This window comes from Scyliorhinus torazame, chromosome 6 (genome assembly GCF_047496885.1).
Source record: "Scyliorhinus torazame isolate Kashiwa2021f chromosome 6, sScyTor2.1, whole genome shotgun sequence".
In the NCBI taxonomy this organism is placed as follows: domain Eukaryota; kingdom Metazoa; phylum Chordata; class Chondrichthyes; order Carcharhiniformes; family Scyliorhinidae; genus Scyliorhinus; species Scyliorhinus torazame.
In genome coordinates, this window is record NC_092712.1 from 29,958,766 (window position 1) to 29,979,856 (window position 21,091).

Consider the following 21,091-nt stretch of genomic DNA (forward strand, 5'->3'; position numbering starts at 1 on the left):
TTTAGTTCCTCAGCTATTTCCTTGTCTCCCATCACTAGATTACCGTCGAATGGGCTACTCCTGTGCCTCAGTCCCATTTTCCTAAGATGCTTGTCAATGACTGGATATTTCATCTGTTTGACATGTCGGAGTCTTTTATTACTTTCGAGCTACACAAACTTGCTCAAATTGGCAGCATTAGCGCTGACATGCACGCTCAGTTCTGACTGTCTTTGGATTACCATGGCAACCTGCCTGGCTTCACTTACATTACATTAATACTGACGCAACCAGTTGAATTTAACACTGCAAAAAACGGAAATGAGAAAGTCCAGTTCAGCTAACACAGACAAAGGTCACTTCTTGGACCAGTCATCGGGGTGAGATTTTAAACTCACTCAAAACCCATTCACTGATACAGGTCCGATTTTTGGTTTTCTTCCAGATTCTTCCAGAAATCACCTTTGAGGATAATTGTATGCGTTTCCGTTTTGGTCTTCTCTGCCGTTTGGAACCTGGTTCACTAAAGGTAATGTACCTTCTCATTTTCCATTGGAAGTAGCACAGGGTGCCAACTTTCATTCCTGACCTCTCCAAATCAGTAGTGCCCATCACACTGGCTGATGTGTCGGTCAGGCTAAGAGCTACTTATTTGTACTTCTCAAGAGAAGTAAAATTATACCGAAGCAAAAAAAAAAGAGATTATGGGCGGCTAGCTCTGGACCGCCAGCCACCGGTTTCTCGGCCGCCCGCCATTTGCGAGCGGCGGGATTCTATCTTCCCGCCGATTGTCAATGGAATTTCCGATTGTAAACACCCCACTCCTCGCGAAACCCGCTGGCTGGGCGCGCTGCCGGCGGGAAAATTGAATCGCAACAACCTGAGAATTCCGGCCTATGTTAAATGGCAATAATCTCCACGAACAGAGGGCGGGATTCTCCGGACCACCAGCCGCATTTTCCTGCGCGGCGTGCCCCCGCCGGCAGCAGGGTTCTCCGTTCCCGCAGCCGGCCAATGGGGTTTCCCGTTGAGAACAACCCACGCGGGAAACCGGCAGTAGTGGGTGCACTGCCGGCGGTCCCTAGACCCACCAACGGGGAATCCCGCAGAGGTTTTTTGAGTTTAAGATAGATAAAAACAGGGCAGCACGGTGGCGCAGTGGGTTAGCACTGCGGCCTCACGGCGCCGAGGTCCCAGGTTCGATCCCGGCTCTGGGTCACTGACCATGTGGAGTTTGCACATTCTCCCCGTGTTTGCGTAGGTTTCGCCCCCACAACCCAAAGATGTGCAGGGCGGGTGGATTGGCCGCGCTAAATTGTCCCTTAATTGGAAAAAATTAATTGGGTACTCTAAATTTATTTTTAAAAAAGATAGATAAAAACAATTCAGTATACTTATGGGCCAGGATTTTATCCGGTGGGATATTACTGTTTCTCCAAAGTAAATAGCAATGTAATTAGCCTCCCATATCCTCCTGGTTTGTGGGGGAGGGTGGAGGGGGTACACGCTGTGGCGGGGCCCTACGATTCTGGCCCTGATCAATTTCCCCGCATGCAGAGAAGAAAATCAGTGAAGACTTGACGGTTAAATGGCTGAATTCTGTAGTTCTCGGATTCTCTGGCTGTATGAAATTGAACACAGTCTCCAAGGCAGAACTTGTCAAGAAAAAGCTTGCATGCGGAAAACCTGCACGAAAAATGCATTCAAATCTATCAATTAGGCTCCAATATCTCAGTTTGAGCTAGTTTGTTGCTTACTAATAAAACAATGAAAAGGTTTTTTTTTTTTTCGTTTTAGCGACTGAATGCGACAATGAAGGTTGACAGAGTGGAAACTGAGCCCATGGAATAAGGAGTCTGAGAATATTCACAGTCACCTATGAACATAACATTCGAATTAATGTGACTTTGTTCCCTGGGTTGCTATCTATGGGCATTTATCTGACGTGTTAACATTACTCAGGTTGTTGCACCACAGAAGCTCAATAAACAAGTGACGACTTAATATAAAAAAGTTCCTAACATGCACAAAGTTGGTTGAACTCTTTTCTCTCCCGCACAAAATTGCACAGAATGTACAGCACAGAGAAAGGTAATTTGGTCCAATGCAGTTCAATCCTTTGTTTATGCTCCACACAAGTATGCTCCTCTCCATCTCCATCTTCATTTAACCCAATCAGCATATTCTGTTCTTTTCCCCCTCATGTGCTCACCAAGCCTCCGTCGACAGCGCCTCCCACACCCCCGACCTCTACTGTCCAGAAAGACAAGAGCAGCAGATACCTGGGAAACCCACCATAGAACAGACAGTGCAAAAGGAGGCCATTCGGCCCATCGAGTCTGCACCGAACCACTTAAGCCCTCACTTCCACCCTATCCCCGTAACCCAATAACCCCTCCTAACCTTTTTGGACACTAAGGGCCCTATCCCACGTGGAGGTTCCCCTCCAGGTCATGCACCCGGCATTGAAATACATCGGTCTTCAGTGTTGCTGGGTCAAAATCCTGGAACTCACTCCCTTTTAAAACATTCTTTTTTAGTTTTTCCAATTAAGGGGCAATTTAGTGTGGCCAATCCGCCTACCCTGCACATGTTTGGGCTGTGGGGGTGAGACCACACAGACACGGGGAGAATGTGCAAACTCCACACGGGCAGTGACCCAGGGCCGGGATTGAACCTGAGTTCGCGGCGTCGTGAGGCAGCAGTGCGGACCACTGCGCCACCGTGCTGCCTAACTCCCTCCCTAACAGCACTGTGGGTGTACCTACATCACATGGACTGCCGCAGTTCAAGGGGCAGCTCACCCCCACCTTCTCAGGGGCAATTAAGAACGATAAACAAATGTAGGCCTAGCCAGCGACTCCCACATTCTGTGAAACAAAATCTATCTTCCCTTTAAATGCATCTCGCAACTGGTCCCTTTGCTAGTTACGTTTCAAATTCTCGCCAATCTCAAGTTAATGAAGTTAAATTCTATTGAATTTATTAGTGATTATCTTATGTATGTATGGCCTCTCCTCAAGAGGAAACATTGTCTCAGTGTGTACCCTATCAAAGACCGTCAACATTTTAAAGACCTCTATCAGATCAACCTCCTTGTTTCGAAAAAAATAACTCAACCTGTTTAATATTTATGATAACATCATACAATCTTAAGGAGGTCTTGTGGTGCAATGGGCAGAGTGCCCAAGGACAGTGCGCTCATAATGCAGCCAAACAAATTGATTATCAACCTGCAAAATCCTTCCAACGCAATGGCAGGCAGCAAGAGAGACCCCTAATCCAGCTATGCTTGGTGCGGAGTGGCACCCCTCTGTTGACAGGCTAGTGACCTGTTCCAGCTAAAACATCACAATGGAATCAGTTGAAGGTCTGCCTTGTGCACCACTAGGTCTGGAACGCAAAACATACTGGTCTCCGCGGCGGCGCCTGCGCGTGATTGCCAGCCCCCGCGCAACATGGCGAAGACCTACAGGGGCCTGGCGTGGAGGAACATAGGCCCCCCCCCCCCCCCGGAATGAGCGCGCCGGCCGATCGGTAGCCCCCAATCGTGGGCCTGGACACCATGGAGGCACCCGCCCCCGGAGTCGGATCCCCCCCCCCCGCCAGATCCCCCCCCAACCAGGACGGCCCCCGAAGCCAGAACCTCGAGGTCCCGCCGGGTGGGACGCATATGTAAACCGCGCCAGCAGGACTCGGCGGAACCCGGCGGGCACTTGGCCCGTCGAGCGCGAAGAATCGGCCTGCGCCGCGCGGTCGCTGATTCTCTGGTTGTTGATTCTCCGCCGATTCTCCGACCCGGCGCGGGCTCGGAGAATCCCGGCCACGATCATTCCTCAACGGAATTTAGATGATATCGCGGCTCTATTTGAACTCCGTGTGGTGGGTGGGTTTTGAGTGGATTAAAACTGGACCCATTTTGGCTCTGACAATCTGAAATCTGAAGGTTTCAGAAACTATTGGACAGATATATGTGACACGCGTTTGAAGGCGAGTGAGTTAATTGCTAGCATTCCCGCTCTGAAACTTTGATGCTAAAGTCAGCACAAAATTATGCAAGATAAATCCTCACATGTAGATTTTGCAAGTTCAGCTGATAAGAACTGGGGCTGAGCCAAAGAATGAGTCATTTGGGACAGGTGACCGAAAGCTTGGTCCAAGATGTAGATTTTAAGGAATGTTTTAATGGAGGAGATGGTATTCCTGGAGGGTCCAGGCGACCAAAGGCACAGCCATCAATGTTGGGACAAAGAAATAGGGAAGATTTGGACAGATGGTTCGGAAGGCTGGATGAGGTTATGGAGATAGAGATTTATTATTTAACAAATGCCAGTCCCCAAAGCCAAGCGATTGTCTCCTCATTTGCTGAGTTGAAGGTGTTTAGTCCACCACTTAGTCTGTAAAGGGATACTCCTTCGTAATGTTCAATGTTTGTGTCTTTCCATAAGGGATTTGGATGGAGGCCTCGGCGGTAGAGGTTGGCTACGCAGGGTCCTTGGCCTATCCTGAACCTCATTTGACAAATGGGGTTTGTCACAAGAAACTTGCTTGTGACTGCCCGTGTTTCCCACTCCTTGATCCAAAGGATCCACTGGGAGATCTTGCTCAGGAACGTTGTTCCACATGGGGCGCTATGATGGAAAGCAGGCCGTAGGTGGGATGAACAGTGGGCTATTGAGGGGAAGCACAGAGCGCTTCAAACCACTTGTGGGTTATTGTCAGTCAGGGGCACGTGTGTGTGTGTGTGTGTGGGGGGGGGGGGGGAGGGATGATGTTTGCGAGGACAGGGCAGCATGGAAGGCGTATTGAACAGCGAATGCATCGACAAACAGTGAGTGGTTACAGTGCGGAACAAGGGTCCAAACAAAGCAAATACATGAGCAAGAGCAGCATAGGGCGTCATGAATAGTGTTCTTACAGGGAACAGATCAGTCCGAGGGGGAGTCGTTGAGGAGTCTAGTAGCTCATGATGCAGGGAAGAAGCTGTTCCTGGACGGGAACAAATGGCGACCAAAGGCACAGCTACGCAGGGTCCTTGGCGGGAATACCGGCGCCAACGAAAGTGAGGAATTCTCACCTTTCTAGGGGGCTAGGTTGTCGCCAGAGTCGTCACCGCAGCTCCAGCCGGCGCCGAAGGGCTGGCGCGAGTTCGCGCATGCGCGGACCGGCCGGCGTATTTCCGCGCCTGCGCGGGGGTTCCCTTTTCCGCGTTTACCTCCGGGTAATATGGCGGAGCCCTACAGGGACCCGGCATGGAGGAAAGAAGGCCCTGATTGCAGGCCAGGCCACCGTGCACCCCCCCCCGCCCCCAGAACGGCCCCCGCACACTTACCTGCCAGGTCCCACTGTGTGTGAGGTGGGTAATCCACGCCAGAGGGCTGGGCAAAACTTGCCGGCCATTCGGCCCATCGGGGCCCGGAGAATCGCCGGGGGGTGGGGGCGCTGTCAACGGTTCCCAACCGGCGTGGCAGGAATCCTGCCGGAGCCCGAAAAACGGCGCCGGAGAATAGGGAAGCTGGCGGCGGGGCGGGATTCGCGCCTCCCCCCAGGATTCTCCGACCCGGCGCAGGGTCGGTGAATCCCGGCCCCTATGTCTGGACGTGCGAGTCTTCACACTTCTGTACCTTCTGCCTGATGGAAGGGTCTGGACGAGGGCAAAGCCTGCGTGGGAGGGGTCTCTGATAATGCTGTCTGCCTTCCTGAGGCAGCGGGAGGTGTAGACAGAATGAATGTGGGGGTGGCAAGTTTGTGTGATGCATTGGGCTGAGTTCACCACACTCTGCAGCTTCTTGCGATCTTGGGTCGAGCAGTTGCCGTACCAAGCTGCGATGCAGCCGGATAGACTTGTTGAGCTTTCATGACTGTTGCATCAACGTGAGTGGACCAGGACAGACTGTTGGTGATGGTGACCCCCAGGAACTTAAAGCTATCGACCATCTCCACTTCGGAGCCATTGATGTAGACGGGAGTGTGTGTCGTGCTGCGCTTCCTGAAGTCGATGATCAGTTCCTTGGTCTTTCCAACATTTAGAGAGAGGTTGTTTTCGGTGCACCATGCAACCAAGTGATCTATCCCCCTTCTGTAGTCTGATTCATCGTTGTTTGAGATACGACCCACCATAGTCGTATCATCCGCAAACTTATAGATTGAGTTGGAGTTAAATCTTGCCACAGTCGTGAGCGTATAGGGAGTACGTAGAGGACTGAGCACACATCCTTGCAAGGCCCCAATGTTCAGGACTATTGTGGAGGAGGTGCTGTTACCTATCCTGACAGATTTGGTGAGGAAGTTGAGGATCCAGCTGCACAGGGAGGGGTCAAATCCAAGATTGCGGAGTTTGGTTATTCGTCTTGTCGGGATAATGGTGTTGAAGGCGGAGCTGTAGTCGATGAACAGCAGTCTCACGTCGGTGTCCTTGTTGTCATGGTGTTCGAGAGTTGATTGTAGAGCCAGGGAGATAACGGCTGCTGTGGACCGGTTGCAGTGATTGGCGCACTGCAGTGGATCGAGACCGTCTGGGAGGCTGGCAGTGATCCGTCTCATGACTAGCCACTCGAAGCATTTCAAGATAACAGACGTTAGGGCCACCGGTTGGTAGTCGTTGAGGCAGGCTACCTTGTTCTTCTTTGGTACTGGTATTATGGTGGTCTTCTTGAAGGAGGTGGGGACCTCGGAGTGGAGGAGTGAGGTGGTGAAGATATCTGCGAATACACTCGCCAGCTGGTCTGCACGGACTCTGAGTGCTCGCCCAGGTTCTCCGTCGGGGCCCGTTATTTTCCGCGGCATTGACCGACAATAGGATGTGCGCGTGCTGGCAGTTAGGAAGGCAAATGCAATGTTAGCATTCATATTGAGAGGGCTAGAATACAAGAACAGGGATGTACTTCTGAGGCTCTGGTCAGGCCCCATTTGGAGTATTGTGAGCAGTTTTGGGCCCCGTATCTAAGGAAGGATGTGCTGGCCTTGGAAAGGGTCCAGAGGAGGTTCACAAGAATAATCCCGGGAATGAAGGGCTTGTCGTGTAAGGAACGGTTGAGGACTCTGGGTCTGTACTCGTTGGAGTTTAGAAGGGTGAGGGGGGGGGTCGTATTGAAACTTACTGAATACTGAGAGGTCTGGATAGAGTGGACGTGGAGAGAATGTTTCCACTTGTAGGAAAAACTAGAAGCAGAGGACGAAAGGGACAATCCTTTTAAATTGAGATGAGGAGGAGTTTCTTCAGCCAGAGGGTGGCGAATCTGTGGAACTCTTCGCCGCAGGAGGCTGTGGAGGCCAAATCACTGAGTGTCTTTAAGACAGAGATAGATAGGTTCTTGATTAATAAGGGGATCAGGGGTTATGGGGAGAAGGCAGGAGAATGGGGATGAGAAAAATATCAGCCATGATTGAATGGCGGAGCAGACGCGATGGGCCGAGATTCCTAATTCTGCTCCTATGTCTGATGGACCTTTGCCAGGCAGGGGTTCAGTACTCTGCTGCAGAGTGCGACAGGCCAAGTGCTGAGGCCTGGCGTGCACTGGCAGCATCTCCCCAGGTAGTCCAGCAAGTTTGGTCAGCAGGTTTTGACCTTTGGTGCTACATTCTTCAGATTGTCCCCAGAAAGGACAGAGTCCTATCAGAGTCACTCCCAAGTATGTTGGGTCAGGATCATGCTTTAGTCCCTGGCCATCCAGGTAGCTACTCAATCCTTTTTTTAGCAAATTCCTACAGTGCAGAAGGAGTCCATTCAGCCATCAACTCTGAAAGAGCATGCTACCTAGACCCACTCCCCCGCCCTATCCCCGTAACCCCACGCATTGATCATGGCCACTCTACCTAACCTGCACATCTTTGGACTGTGGGAAGGAACCGGAGCACCCGGAGGAAAACACGTAGACATGGGGAGAACGTGCAAATGCCATCCAGTCAACCCAGGCTGGAATTGAACCCTCGGGCTGTGAGGCAGCGGGGATAGAGCGGGGGAGTGGGCCTAGGTAAGGTGCTCTTTCAGAGGGTCGGTGTAGACCCGATGGGACAAATGGCCTCCTTCTGCACTGTAGGGATTCTATGGGGCTAGGCAACTGGTATTTGGCCCATAGGCAAATTTACACCCCAGTAAAATATGTGCAAAATCCTGACAGAATTGGCTGGTGGTGGAGGATCCCACAATTCCCAAGGTAGGGTTGACAGTACTGTTCGGGGATTTCCTGGGGGTAATGTCACATGACACCCCTGCCCCCTCCTCCCCGCCTCCAAGCACCCCCACCCCCATGCTAAAGCTTTTGGATGCCTGATTCAACCATCGCCACGGCCCATTCTCTGCCCAAGCCAATTGCAAAGCGAGCAGATTCTTCTTTAATTGAATGGATGATTCTTGGCTATCAGTCAAGCAGCATTTGTCGGTCCCATTTTTCTTTCCCAGTGAATCAACAGAAGTGTCCAAAGTGATTGACTTATGCATCATTGTGTAGCTCGCATTACCTGACAACGATGAAGTGGACCTTGCACTCTCGGTAAACCTGAGCTCTTTGTATCCGAACTCACAGCAATTCCCATTCACTTGTTAGCTGCCCTACTCCCAATTAACCAATACACGGTTTTTAAAATTTTCAATGCTTATTTTTGATGTACCGTCAATTACCACGAGACGAGAATGGTGGAACAATCGAGGCTTTATTGCACAAGATGTTGTGCCTCCTGCAGTTGGAACCAGAATGGGAGCAGCGCAGGAGAGCATACACTTTTATACGCCACCTGTTGAGAGGAGCCAGCAGGCAGGGATTTACCACAGTACCTGTAATACACGGGCAGTGCCGTAATACATACAATATATCACTAGTGGTGTTTACCACATTCACCCCCTGTTTAAAAAAAGAGTCCGGCGGGGGTGACAAAAACATTACAGATTAAGTTTGTCGGGGTCTTTGACCCTCCGCTGTGATCGCCTCAGTCCTGGTGGTGATGTGGGCACCGACGTGGTCACCTGCGACTCCGGGAGCGTGTTGTCCTCGTCTTCGTCACCCCTGAGTGGATCCAGTGTGAGGACGGATCCTGCTGGGGTGGGGGCTGCGGTGAGGTTCGCTGGAGGAAGGGTGGGCGCTGGGGTGAATGAGGCAACTGGGGGGGGGGGGGGGGGGGAGAGCGGTGTCAGATCGGGGTCGTGGGTGGGACCCAGCGGGTGCCAGGTCCCGGAGGGAGACTGTGTCTTGGCGCCCGTCGGAGTGTGCCACGTAGGCGTACTGCGGGTTTGCATGGAGGAGGTAGATTTTCTCGACCAAGGGATCCGATTTATGGGTCCGCACATGCTCCCGGAGGATGATGGGTTCAGAAACTGTCAGCCATGTTGGGAGCAAGACCCCGGAGGTGGGCTTCCTGGGGAAGGCAAACACACGTTCGTGAGGTGTCTCATTAGTGGCGGTGCAGAGGAGCGACCGGATGGAGTGGAGCGCGTCCGGGAGGACCTCCTGCCAGCGGGAGACCGGGAGATTTTTAGACCGCAGGGCCAGCAGGACGGCCTTCCAGACCGTCCCGTTCTCCCTCTCCACCTGCCCGTTTCCCCGGGGGTTGCAGCTGGTCGTCCTGCTCGAGGCAATGCCCTTGCTGAGCAGGAACTGACGCAACTCATCTCTCATGAAAGAGGATCCCCGATCACTGTGGATGTAGGTGGGGAAACCGAACAGAGTGAAGATGCTGGGCAGGGCTTTGATTACCATGGAGAAGTCATGTCGGGGCATGGCATGGCGAAAGGGAACCGGGACTACTCGTCAATTACATTGAGGAAGTACACGTTGCGGTCGGTGGAGGGGAGGGGCCCTTTGAAGTCCATGCTGAGGCGCTCAAAGGGGCGGGGGCCTTCACCAGGCGCGCTCTATCTGACTGGTAGAAGTGCGGCTTGCACTCTGCGCAGACTTGGCAGTCTCTGGTTACGGTCCTCACCTCCTCAATGGAATAGGGCAGGTTGCGGGCCTTGATGAAATGGAAGAACCGGGTGACCCCGGGTGGCAGAGGTCATAGTGGAGAGCCCGGAGTTGGTCCACTTGTGTGCTGACACATGTACCGTGGGATAGGGCATCAGGGGGCTCATTGAGCTTCCCCGGGCGATACAAGATCTCATAGTTATAGGTGGAGCGCTCGATCCTCCACCTCAAGATCTCGTCGTTTTTGATCTTGCCCCACTGTGTATTACTAAACATGAAGGCAACCGACCGTTGGTCCGTGAGGAGAGTGAATCACCTGTCGGCCAGGTAATGCCTCCAATGTCGCACAGCTTCCACAATGGCTTCAGCCTCCTTTTCGACAGAGGCATGGAGGGTGCGGGAGAAGAAAGCCACGGGTCTGCCCGCCTGGTTGAGGGTGGCGGCCAGAGCTACGTCTGATGCATCGCTCCCGACCTGGAACGGGGGGGACTCGTCAACTGCGTGCATCGTGGCCTTGGCGATGTCCGCCTTGATGTGGGAAGGCCTGGCGGGCCTCAGCCGTCAGGGGGAAAACTGTGGACTGATGAGTGGGCGGGCCTTGTCCGCATAATTCGGGACCCACTGGGCGTAATACGAGAAAAACCCCAGGCATCGTTTCAGGGCCTTGGGGCAGTGGGGGCGGGGGAGTTCCAGGAGGGGGCGCTTGTGGTCGGGGTCGGGCCCTAGGACTCCACTTTCCACTACGTAGCCAAGGATGGCTAAGTGGTTGGTGCGGAACATGCATTTCTCCTTATTGTAAGTGAGGTTAAGGAATTTGGTGGTATGGAGGTATTTTTGGAGGTTTGCGTCGTGGTCCTGCTGATTGTGGCCACAGAGGGTGATGTTATCTAGGTACGGGAAGGTGGCCCGCAGCCCATACTGGTCAACCATTCGGTCTATCTCTCGCTGGAAGACCAAGACCCCATTGGTGACGCCGAAGGGAACTCTGAGGAAGTGATAGAGGCGGCCATCTGCTTCGAAACCAGTGCATTGACGGTCCTCCGGGCGGATGGGGAGCTGGTGGTAGGCGGACTTCAAGTCAACTGTGGAGAAGACTTGATACTGCGCAATCTGATTGACCATGTCAGATATGCGTGGGAGGGTACGCGTCGAGCTGCGTGTACCGATTGATGGTCTGACTGTTGTCAATGACCATCCTGTGCTTCTCCCCAGTCTTTACAACTACCACTTGAGCTCTCCAGGGGCTGTTGCTGGCCTCAATGACCCCCTCCCGCAGAAGCCGTTGGACCTCCGACCTGATGAAGGTCCTGTCCTGGGCACTGTACCGCCTGCTCCGAGTGGCGACGGGTTTGCAGGCCGGTGTGAGGTTCGCAAACAGTGAAGGTGGATCGACCTTAAGGGTCGTGAGGCCGCAGGCGGTGATGGGGGGGCAGGGGTCCGCCGAATTTCAAAGTGAGGCTTTGGAGATGACATTGAAAATCAAGGCCTGGTAACAGGGCAGCGCAGAGGTGGGGGAGGACGTAGAGCCTGACGTTGCTGAACTCTATGCCCTGAACGGTGAGGGTCGCGACACAGTACCCCCGGATTTCAACGGAATGGGATCTGGAGACCAGGGAGATTTTCTGGGTGACGGGGAGTACCGGGAGGGAGCAGCGCCTTACCGTAGCGGGGTGGATGAAACTCTCTGTGCTCCCGGAGTCAAAGAGGCAGGTCGTCTCGTGCACGTTGATCTTCACCGTCGCCGTAGCGGTCGCGGGGCCGAGACTGATCCAGGGCGATGGAGGCGAGCTGCGGAAGATGTTGGGAGGTCCCGGGATGGTCAGCGGTGGCGGAGGTATCAGCAGGCAGCGAACGGCCAGGGGTCCTGAGCCGCGGTCCAAAATGGCGCCGAAGATGGGCCGCACGTGGCTTGGGGTGGAGAAGATGGCAGCGCCACTGGATCGCACGTGGGGGGGGTGTAGTAATGCCGGGCCTGGAAACAGCGGCGACCGACCGGGCCTGGCAAACGGAAACAAAGTGTTCGTTCTTCCCACACTTGTTGCAGGTCACACTCTGCGCCGGGCAGCGCTGCCTGGGGTGTTTGCTCTGTCCACAAAAATAACACTTGGGCCCCCCCGGAGTTGGCTGGCTGCCACGCGGCGCAGGCCTGTGGTGAGCTGGAGTCGGCAGCTGGTGGGGGCCCACGATGCCCACGAGGGTGCTGCGCGGTCGGGGGTGTAGGCCTCCAGATTACGGGAGGCCACGTCTAGTGAATTAGCAAGCTGCCTAGTCTCCGCAAGATCGAGTGTACCCCCTTCCAAAAGTCGCTGGCGAACGTACGTAGACTTCATGCCCGTGACATAAGCGTCTCTGATTAATAGTTTGGTGTGTTGAACTGCCGAAACTGCCTGGCAGTCACAGTTCCTACCGAGAATCTGTAGGGCCCGCAGGAAATCGTCCAAAGTCTCCCCCGGGAGTTGCCGTCTCCTGGACAGGAGGTGCCTGGCGTACACTTGATTCACCGGCTTAACGTACTGTCCCTTTAGTAGCGTCATCGCTTCTGAGTAGGTGGGCGCATCCCGGATGAGGGGGAAAATTTCAGGGCTCACCCGTGAGTAGAGGGCTTGGAGCTTCAGTGGCTGCTCTGAGGTAGCCTTTGAAGCAGGCTAGCCAGTGGTCGAAGGCGGATGTGTTGTTGGCTGCACGACGGCTCAGCTGCAGGCGATCAGGCTTGATTAGGAAGACCATCTTTTAAAATCTTGTGCAATAAATTGATGTACCGTCAATTACCACGAGACGGGAATGGTGAAACAATCAAGGCTTTATTGCACAAGATGTTGTGCCTCCTGCAGCTGGAACCAGATTGGAAGCAGCGCAGGAGAGCAGACACTTTGATACGCCGCCTGCTGGGAGGAGCCAGCAGGCAGGGATTTACCACAGTACCTGTAATACACGGGCAGTGCCGTAATACATGCAATATATCACTAGTGGTGTTTACCACATTTTTAAAATTTTTTCATGACCTCGATCTTCCCAACCTCCGTAACCTCCTCCCGCCCTATAAACCTCCGCAATTCCAATTCTGACTCCCTTACACATGTCCGATTTTCCTCGCCCCACCCCTGGTAACCATGCCTTCAAGTGCTGTGGCCTGAGGCTCTGCAACTTTCTCCACCTCCTTGTCTTTCTTTAAAATGTTTCTCAAAACGTACCCCATCAACCAAATGGGTCACCATTCTCTCCTCACATCTTATTTGAGTGGGCATCAGGTTCTGTTTGATGGTTGCCCCCCCCCGCGAAGTGGTTTAAGAGGTTTTACTTGCGGTACTATGCAGAGTAAATAAGGAGGAACTATTTCCACTGGCAGAAGTGCTGGCGACCCAGAGTGGACAAATTGAAGGTGATTGTCAAAAGGACCAGAGTTGAGGGATTTTGTTTCACAGCAAAAGTTGTTGTGGTCCGGAGTGCGCTGCCTGAAATGCTGGTGAAAGCAGGTTCAAGCAAATCTTGCAAAGAGAACGGGAAATAAACTTGATGGGGGAATTATCTAGAACTAGCGAGAAACAGCAAATGGGTGGCACGGTGATTAGCGCTGCTGCCTCACAGCGCCGGGGAGCCGGGTTCGATTCCGGCCTTGGGAGACTCTCTGTGTGGAGTTTGCACGTTTTCCCCGTGTCTGCGTGGATTGACCATGATCAATGCGCAGACTTACGGGATAGGGTGTGGTAGTGGGCCTGGGTAAAGTGCTATTTTGGAAGGTCGGTGCAGACGCGATGGGCTGGTTCTGCACTGTAGGGTTTCTATGGTCTGGGACTAATTGAATATTGCTTTATTACACAGCTGGAGGCCTATGACACATGAGGTAATGTACCTACCCCTGAACCAGCTGTCCTGGGTTTGTGTGCCACCCCAGGACCTGATGGCCAAGGAAGATTCATACATGAACCTGCATCCCCAAAGGAACAAAATTGAGTCATAGAGTTTTTATGGTATGGAGAGAGGCCCTTCGGCCCATTGTCTCTGCACAGGCCATCAAACAATTCGCTCTAATCTCACTTTCCAGCACTCGTTCCGTAGCCTTGTATGCTATGGTGTTTCAAGTGCTCATCTAAATGCTTCTTAAAGATGAGGGTTCCCACCTCTATTACCCTTTCAGGCAGTGAGTTCCAGATTACCGATGCACTGTAGCATGGTGGTTAGCACAATTGCTTCACAGCTCCAGGGTCCCAGGTTCGATTCCCGGCTTGGGTCACTGTCTGTGCGGAGTCTGCACGTTCTCCCCGTGTGTGCGTGGGTTTCCTCCGGGTGCTCTGGTTTCTTCCCACAGTCCAAAGATGTGCAGGTTAGGTGGATTGGCCATGCTAAATTGCCCTTAGTGTCCAAAATTGCCCTTCGTGTTGAGTGGGGTTACTGGGTTATGGGGATAGGGCGGAGGTGTGGGCTCTGGGTAGGGTGCTCTTTCAAAGAGCCGGTGCAGACTCGATGGGCCGAATGGCCTCCTTCTGCACTGCAGATTCTATGATACCCACCACCTTCTGGGTTTTCCTCAAATCTCCTCTAAACCCCCTGACATTATGTTAAATCTATGCCCCCTGTTTATTGACCCCCTCCGCTGAGGGGAAAGGTTCCTTCCTATCCACCTTATCTCTGCCCCCCACAATTTTATACATTTCAAATCAAGTCCCCCCCCCCCCCCCCCTCAGCCTTCCCTGCTCTAAGGAGAACAACCCCAGCCTGACCAGCCTCTCTTCATAGCTGAAACCCTCCATCCCAGGCAACATCCTGGTGAATCTCCTCTGCACCCTCTCCAGTGCAATCACATCCTTCCCTTAGTGTGGTGAACTGCACACAGTACTCTAGCTGTGGCCTAACGAGTGTTTTATACAGCGCCATCATAACCTCCCTGCTTTTATATTTTATGCCTTGGATTTGTCAAGGCAAGGATCCACTATGCCTTCTCAACCACCTTATCTACTTGTCCTGCTGTCTTCAGGGATCTTTGGACACGCACCCCAAGGTCCCTTCTCAGGTCCAACCATTCAGCCTTGTCAGTCCTCCCAAAATGCATCACCTCACACTTTTCAGGTAATTTTCAAACATGAAACCATGGGAGAGTGTCACGAGGTGAATGGCTCTGGTAGAGGGCCAGCGCAGACACTGTGGACTGAATGGCCTCCTTCTGTGCTGTAACAAATCTATGATCCTATAACGTGGGCAAACAGGTTGGGCATCAAATCCTTCCAGCACATACCAGTGGCAGAACAGGAACGATTGCTAGTGAACCAGGAGATGGAAAGGATGTTGGAGCCTCCACGATTGCCAATCATAGCTCCATACCTCAACATGCAGGTAAAGGTGAATGTCACCACAGCAAATGGGATTCCCTGAGTGTGGGGATGCTGACTGTAATTAAATGTATTTCTCGATGTTAATGATATGATTTGCCCTCGTGCTCCAGCCACTTGTTGGCAACTCATCTATCCTTGTGACTGCACTCCGACATGGAGAGTTCAAAGACACATTCTCCAATTGGATGATGAGAGACAGCTTAGTTTTCTCCCATTTTCAATATTTGTATGTCTGTTAGAAAGATTATCTTTTTTAAACCTCCCTCCTCTTTTTCTCCAAGATTAGATATAGCAGTGTCTTGGGGATTGATCTTCAATTCCTGAAGATTCCAGGTCAGTCCGGGAGGATTAGCCACCCTATCTGAGTGAACTGTTCATGCACCATTACCATTAAAGAGATGGCATTGGGAAGATCATAGCATTTACAGTGCAGAAGGAGGCCATTCAGCCCATCGAGTCTGCACCGGCCCTTGGAAAGAGCACCCGACTCAAACCCACACCTCCACCCTATCCCTGTAACCCAGTAACCCCAATTAACCTTTTTGGACACTAAGGGACAATTTAGCATGGCCAATCCACCTAACCCGCACATCTTTGGACTGTGGGAGGAAACCGGAGCACCCGGAGGAAACTCACGCAGACACGGGGAGAACGTGCAGATTCCGCACAGACAGTGACCCAAGCCAGGAATCGAACCTGGAACCCTACAGGGCAGCACGGTGGCGCAGTGGGTAGCACTGCAGCCTCATGGCGCCGAGGTCCCATGTTCGATCCCGGCTCTGGGTCACCGTACGTGTGGAGTTTGCACATTCTCCCCGTGTCTGCGTGGGTTTTGCCCCCACAACCCAAAGATGTGCAGGGTAGGTGGATTGGCCATGCTAAATTGTCCCTTAATTGGAAAATAGAATTGGGTACTCTAAATTTATAAAGAAAATGAAAAGAAAATACATAATTGGGCAAACATAGGGTGGAGGTGTGGGTTAGGTAGGGTGCTCTTTCCAAGGGCTGGTGCAGACTTGATGGGCCGAATGGCCTTCTTCTGCACTGTAAATTCTATGAGACTAGCTTTTCAATTCCACATCTATGAACTGGTTTAGCACAGAGGGCTAAACAGCTGGCTTGTAATGCAGAACAATGCCAGCAGCGCGGGTTCAATTCCCGTACCAGCCTCCCCGAACAGGCGCCGGAATGTGGCGACGAGGGGCTTTTCACAGTAACTTCATTGAAGCCTATTTGTGACAATAAGCAATTATTGTTATTATTAACTGAATTTAAATTCCAGCTGCTGTGTGGGATTTGTACCCATGTCCCCAGGGCAGTACCACTACGCCATTTGCGTGGGAAGGGGAAAAAATATCTCAGCTCAGGAAGGTATTCAATGAGATGTCTTGAAGCTGCCTCACCCATCAGATTATGACGGTCGTTACGCCTTTAAATCACTGCCTGTGGTCCCCACCGCAGCGTCAGGTGCGCATGCGCGTCTCCGTTGCTACCAAGGTGCTTCCCTCAGCAACGGCGAACCCGCAACCAAACTCTATTGTCAGAGATTGACAGGTCGGCTGACCAATAGAGCACCGAAATGGGCCAACCGGGCCGGGTCTCAGCCAACCGGCGGCTGGACAAGGGACAGGGGCGGGACATCCGCCAGCAAGTGTGTCCTCCGAGCGGGAGGGTGCGAGGGAAAAGTTGGCGCAGCTCAGCTGGGGCCGGCACTTTGGCGGAGGCGGCAGGGGAACGGGCTGAAACCCGTACAGGCCCCCGGCATGGACAACAGCAACGTCGAGGAGACCGCGGCGGCCCTTGTGAGGGAATATCTGAGCCGAAAGGTGGGTTAGGGAAGAGCGGCAGCGGCTCAGTGCCCGGAAAAGGAGGAAGAGAGAGGAGAGGAGAGGGGGGGGGGGTGGAGGAGAGGAGAGGGGGGGGGGGTGGAGGAGAGGAGAGGGGGGGGGGTGGAGGAGAGGAGAGGGGGGGGGGATGGAGGAGAGGAGAGGGGGGGGGGTGGAGGAGAGGAGAGGGGGGGTGGAGGAGAGGGGGGGTGGAGGAGAGGAGAGGGGGGGGTGGAGGAGAGGAGAGGGGGGGGTGGAGGAGAGGAGAGGGGGGGGGGGTGGAGGAGAGGAGAGGAGAGGGGGGGGGGGTGGAGGAGAGGAGAGGGGGGGGGGTGGAGGAGAGGAGAGGGGGGGGTGGAGGAGAGGAGAGGGGGGGGTGGAGGAGAGGAGAGGGGGGGGGGTGGAGGAGAGGAGAGGGGGGGTGGAGGAGAGGAGAGGGGGGGTGGAGGAGAGGAGAGGGGGGGGGGTGGAGGAGAGGAGAGGGGGGGGGGTGGAGGAGAGGAGAGGGGGGGGGTGGAGGAGAGGAGAGGGGGGGGGTGGAGGAGAGGAGAGGGGGGGGGTGGAGGAGAGGAGAGGGGGGGGGTGGAGGAGAGGGGGGGTGGAGGAGAGGGGGGGTGGAGGAGAGGAGAGGGGGGGGGGTGGAGGAGAGGAGAGAGGGGGTGGAGGAGAGGAGAGGGGGGGGGGGTGGAGGAGAGGAGAGGGGGGGTGGAGGAGAGGAGAGGAGAGGGGGGGTGGAGGAGAGGAGAGGGGGGGGGTGGAGGAGAGGAGAGGGGGGGGGGGTGGAGGAGAGGAGAGGGGGGGGGTGGAGGAGAGGAGAGGGGGGGGTGGAGGAGAGGAGAGGGGGGGGTGGAGGAGAGGAGAGGGGGGGTGGAGGAGAGGAGAGGGGGGGGTGGAGGAGAGGAGAGGGGGGGGGTGGAGGAGAGGAGAGGGGGGGGGTGGAGGAGAGGAGAGGGGGGGGGTGGAGGAGAGGAGAGGGGGGGGTGGAGGAGAGGAGAGGGGGGGGTGGAGGAGAGGAGAGGGGGGGATGGAGGAGAGGGGGGATGGAGGAGAGGAGACGGGGGGGGTGGAGGAGAGGGGGGATGGAGGAGAGGGGGGATGGAGGAGAGGGGGGATGGAGGAGAGGGGGGATGGAGGAGAGGGGGGATGGAGGAGAGGGGGGATGGAGGAGAGGGGGGATGGAGGAGAGGGGGGATGGAGGAGAGGGGGGATGGAGGAGAGGGGGGATGGAGGAGAGGGGGGATGGAGGAGAGGGGGGATGGAGGAGAGGGGGGATGGAGGAGAGGGGGGATGGAGGAGAGGGGGGATGGAGGAGAGGGGGGATGGAGGAGAGGGGGGATGGAGGAGAGGGGGGATGGAGGAGAGGGGGATGGAGGAGAGGGGGGATGGAGGAGAGGGGGGGTGGAGGAGAGGGGGGATGGAGGAGAGGGGGGGTGGAGGAGAGGGGAGGGGGGGATGGAGGAGAGGAGAGGGGGGGGGTGGAGGAGAGGAGAGGGGGGGGGTGGAGGAGAGGAGAGGGGGGGGGGGTGGAGGAGAGGAGAGGGGGGGGGTGGAGGAGAGGAGAGGGGGGGGGTGGAGGAGAGGAGAGGGGGGATGGAGGAGAGGAGACGGGGGGGGGTGGAGGAGAGGGGGGATGGAGGAGAGGGGGGGTGGAGGAGAGGGGGGATGGAGGAGAGGGGGGATGGAGGAGAGGGGGGATGGAGGAGAGGGGGGATGGAGGAGAGGGGGGATGGAGGAGAGGGGGGATGGAGGAGAGGGGGGATGAGGAGAGGGGGGATGGAGGAGAGGGGGGATGGAGGAGAGGGGGGATGGAGGAGAGGGGGGATGGGAGGAGAGGGGGGATGGAGGAGAGGGGGGATGGAGGAGAGGGGGGTGGAGGAGAGGGGGGATGGAGGAGAGGGGGGATGGAGGTGTGGGGGGATGGAGGAGAGGGGGGTGGAGGAGAGGGGGGATGGAGGAGAGGGGGGATGGAGGAGAGGGGGATGGAGGAGAGGGGGGATGGAGGTGAGGGGGGGGGGATGGAGGAGAGGGGGGATGGAGGAGAGGGGGGATGGAGGAGAGGGGGGATGGTGGAGTGGGGGGATGGAGGAGTGGGGGGATGGAGGAGAGGGGGGATGGTGGAGTGGGGGGATGGAGGAGTGGGGGGATGGAGGAGAGGGGGGATGGAGGAGAGGAGAGGGGGGGATGGAGGAGAGGAGAGGGGGGGGTGGAGGAGAGGAGAGGGGGGGTGGAGGAGAGGAGAGGGGGGGGGTGGAGGTGAGGTGAGGGGGGGATGGAGGTGTGGGGGGATGGAGGTGAGGAGACGGGGGGGGGTGGAGGAGAGGGGGGATGGAGGAGAGGGGGATGGAGGAGAGGGGGGATGGAGGAGAGGGGGGATGGAGGAGAGGGGGATGGAGGAGAGGGGGGGATGGAGGAGAGGGGGGATGGAGGAGAGGGGGGATGGAGGAGAGGGGGGATGGAGGAGAGGGGGGGTGGAGGAGAGGGGGGGATGGAGGAGAGGGGGGATGGAGGAGAGGGGGGATGGAGGAGAGGGGGGATGGAGGAGAGGGGGGATGGAGGAGAGGGGGATGGAGGAGAGGGGGGATGGTGGTGAGGGGGGTGGAGGAGAGGGGGGATGGAGGAGAGGGGGGATGGAGGAGAGGGGGGATGGAGGAGAGGGGGGATGGTGGTGTGGAGGGGGGATGGTGGAGAGGTGAGGGGGGGATGGAGGAGAGGAGAGGGGGGGATGGAGGAGAGGAGAGGGGGGGTGGAGGTGTGGTGAGAGGGGGGGGATGGTGGAGAGGTGAGGGGGGGATGGAGGTGTGGTGTGGGGGGGATGGAGGAGTGGTGAGGGGGGGGATGGAGGTGAGGAGAGGGGGGGATGGAGGTGTGGAGAGGGGGGGATGGAGGAGAGGAGAGGGGGGGGATGGTGGAGAGGAGAGGGGGGGATGGAGGAGAGGAGAGGGGGGGATGGAGGAGAGGAGTGGGGGGGGTTGGAGGAGAGGAGAGGGGGGGATGGTGGAGAGGAGAGGGGGGGATGGAGGAGAGGAGAGGGGGGGATGGAGGAGAGGAGAGGGGGGATGGAGGAGAGGAGAGGGGGGGGATGGAGGAGAGGAGAGGGGGGATGGAGGAGAGGAGAGGGGGGGGATGGGAGGAGAGGAGAGGGGGGGATGGAGGAGAGGGAGGGGGGGATGGAGGAGAGGAGAGGGGGGGATGGAGGAGAGGAGAGGGGGATGGAGGAGAGGGAGGCGGGGATGGAGGAGAGGGAGGCGGGGATGGAGGAGAGGGAGGGGAGGGGGGGATGGAGGAGAGGGAGGCGGGGATGGAGGAGAGGGAGGCGGGGATGGAGGAGAGGGAGGCGGGATGGAGGAGAGGGAGGCGGGGATGGAGGAGAGGGAGGCGGGGATGGAGGAGAGGGAGGCGGGGATGGAGGAGAGGGAGGCGGGGATGGAGGAGAGGGAGGCGGGGATGGAGGAGAGGGAGGCGGGGATGGAGGAGAGGGAGGCGGGGATGGAGGAGAGGGAGGCGGGGATGGAGGAGAGGGAGGCGGGGGATGGAGGAGAGGGAGGCGGGGATGGAGGAGAGGGTGGCGGGGATGGAGGAGAGGGTGGCGGGATGGAGGAGAGGGAGGCGGGGATGGAGGAGAGGGAGGCGGGGATGGAGGAGAGGGAGGCGGGGATGGAGGAGAGGGAGGCGGGGATGGAGGAGAGGGAGGCGGGGATGGAGGAGAGGGAGGCGGGGATGGAGGAGAGGGAGGCGGGGATGGAGGAGAGGGAGGCGGGGATGGAGGAGAGGGAGGCGGGGATGGAGGAGAGGGAGGCGGGGATGGAGGAGAGGGAGGCGGGGATGGAGGAGAGGGAGGCGGGGATGGAGGAGAGGGGAGGCGGGGATGGAGGAGAGGGAGGCGGGGATGGAGGAGAGGGAGGCGGGGATGGAGGAGAGGGAGGCGGGGATGGAGGAGAGGGAGGCGGGGATGGAGGAGAGGGAGGCGGGGATGGAGGAGAGGGAGGCGGGGATGGAGGAGAGGGAGGCGGGGATGGAGGAGAGGGAGGCGGGGATGGAGGAGAGGGAGGCGGGGATGGAGGAG

General features: G+C 56.2%; 1 protein-coding gene across 2 annotated transcripts in view; it reads left to right on the plus strand.

The window, feature by feature from the left end:
• Window positions 1-16,850: 16,850 nt before the first annotated feature.
• The window catches only part of mindy4 (MINDY lysine 48 deubiquitinase 4), a 275,047-nt gene continuing 270,806 nt past the window's right edge, over window positions 16,851-21,091 (plus strand). Inside the window, exon 1 of one of the 2 annotated variants that reach the window (XM_072508076.1) lies at window positions 16,851-17,028. In XM_072508076.1, the coding sequence (XP_072364177.1) occupies window positions 16,966-17,028 (63 nt within the window). In that variant the 5' untranslated portion in view covers window positions 16,851-16,965. The remainder of the gene's footprint in view (window positions 17,029-21,091) is intronic. The other variant, XM_072508075.1, reaches the window with a different exon arrangement.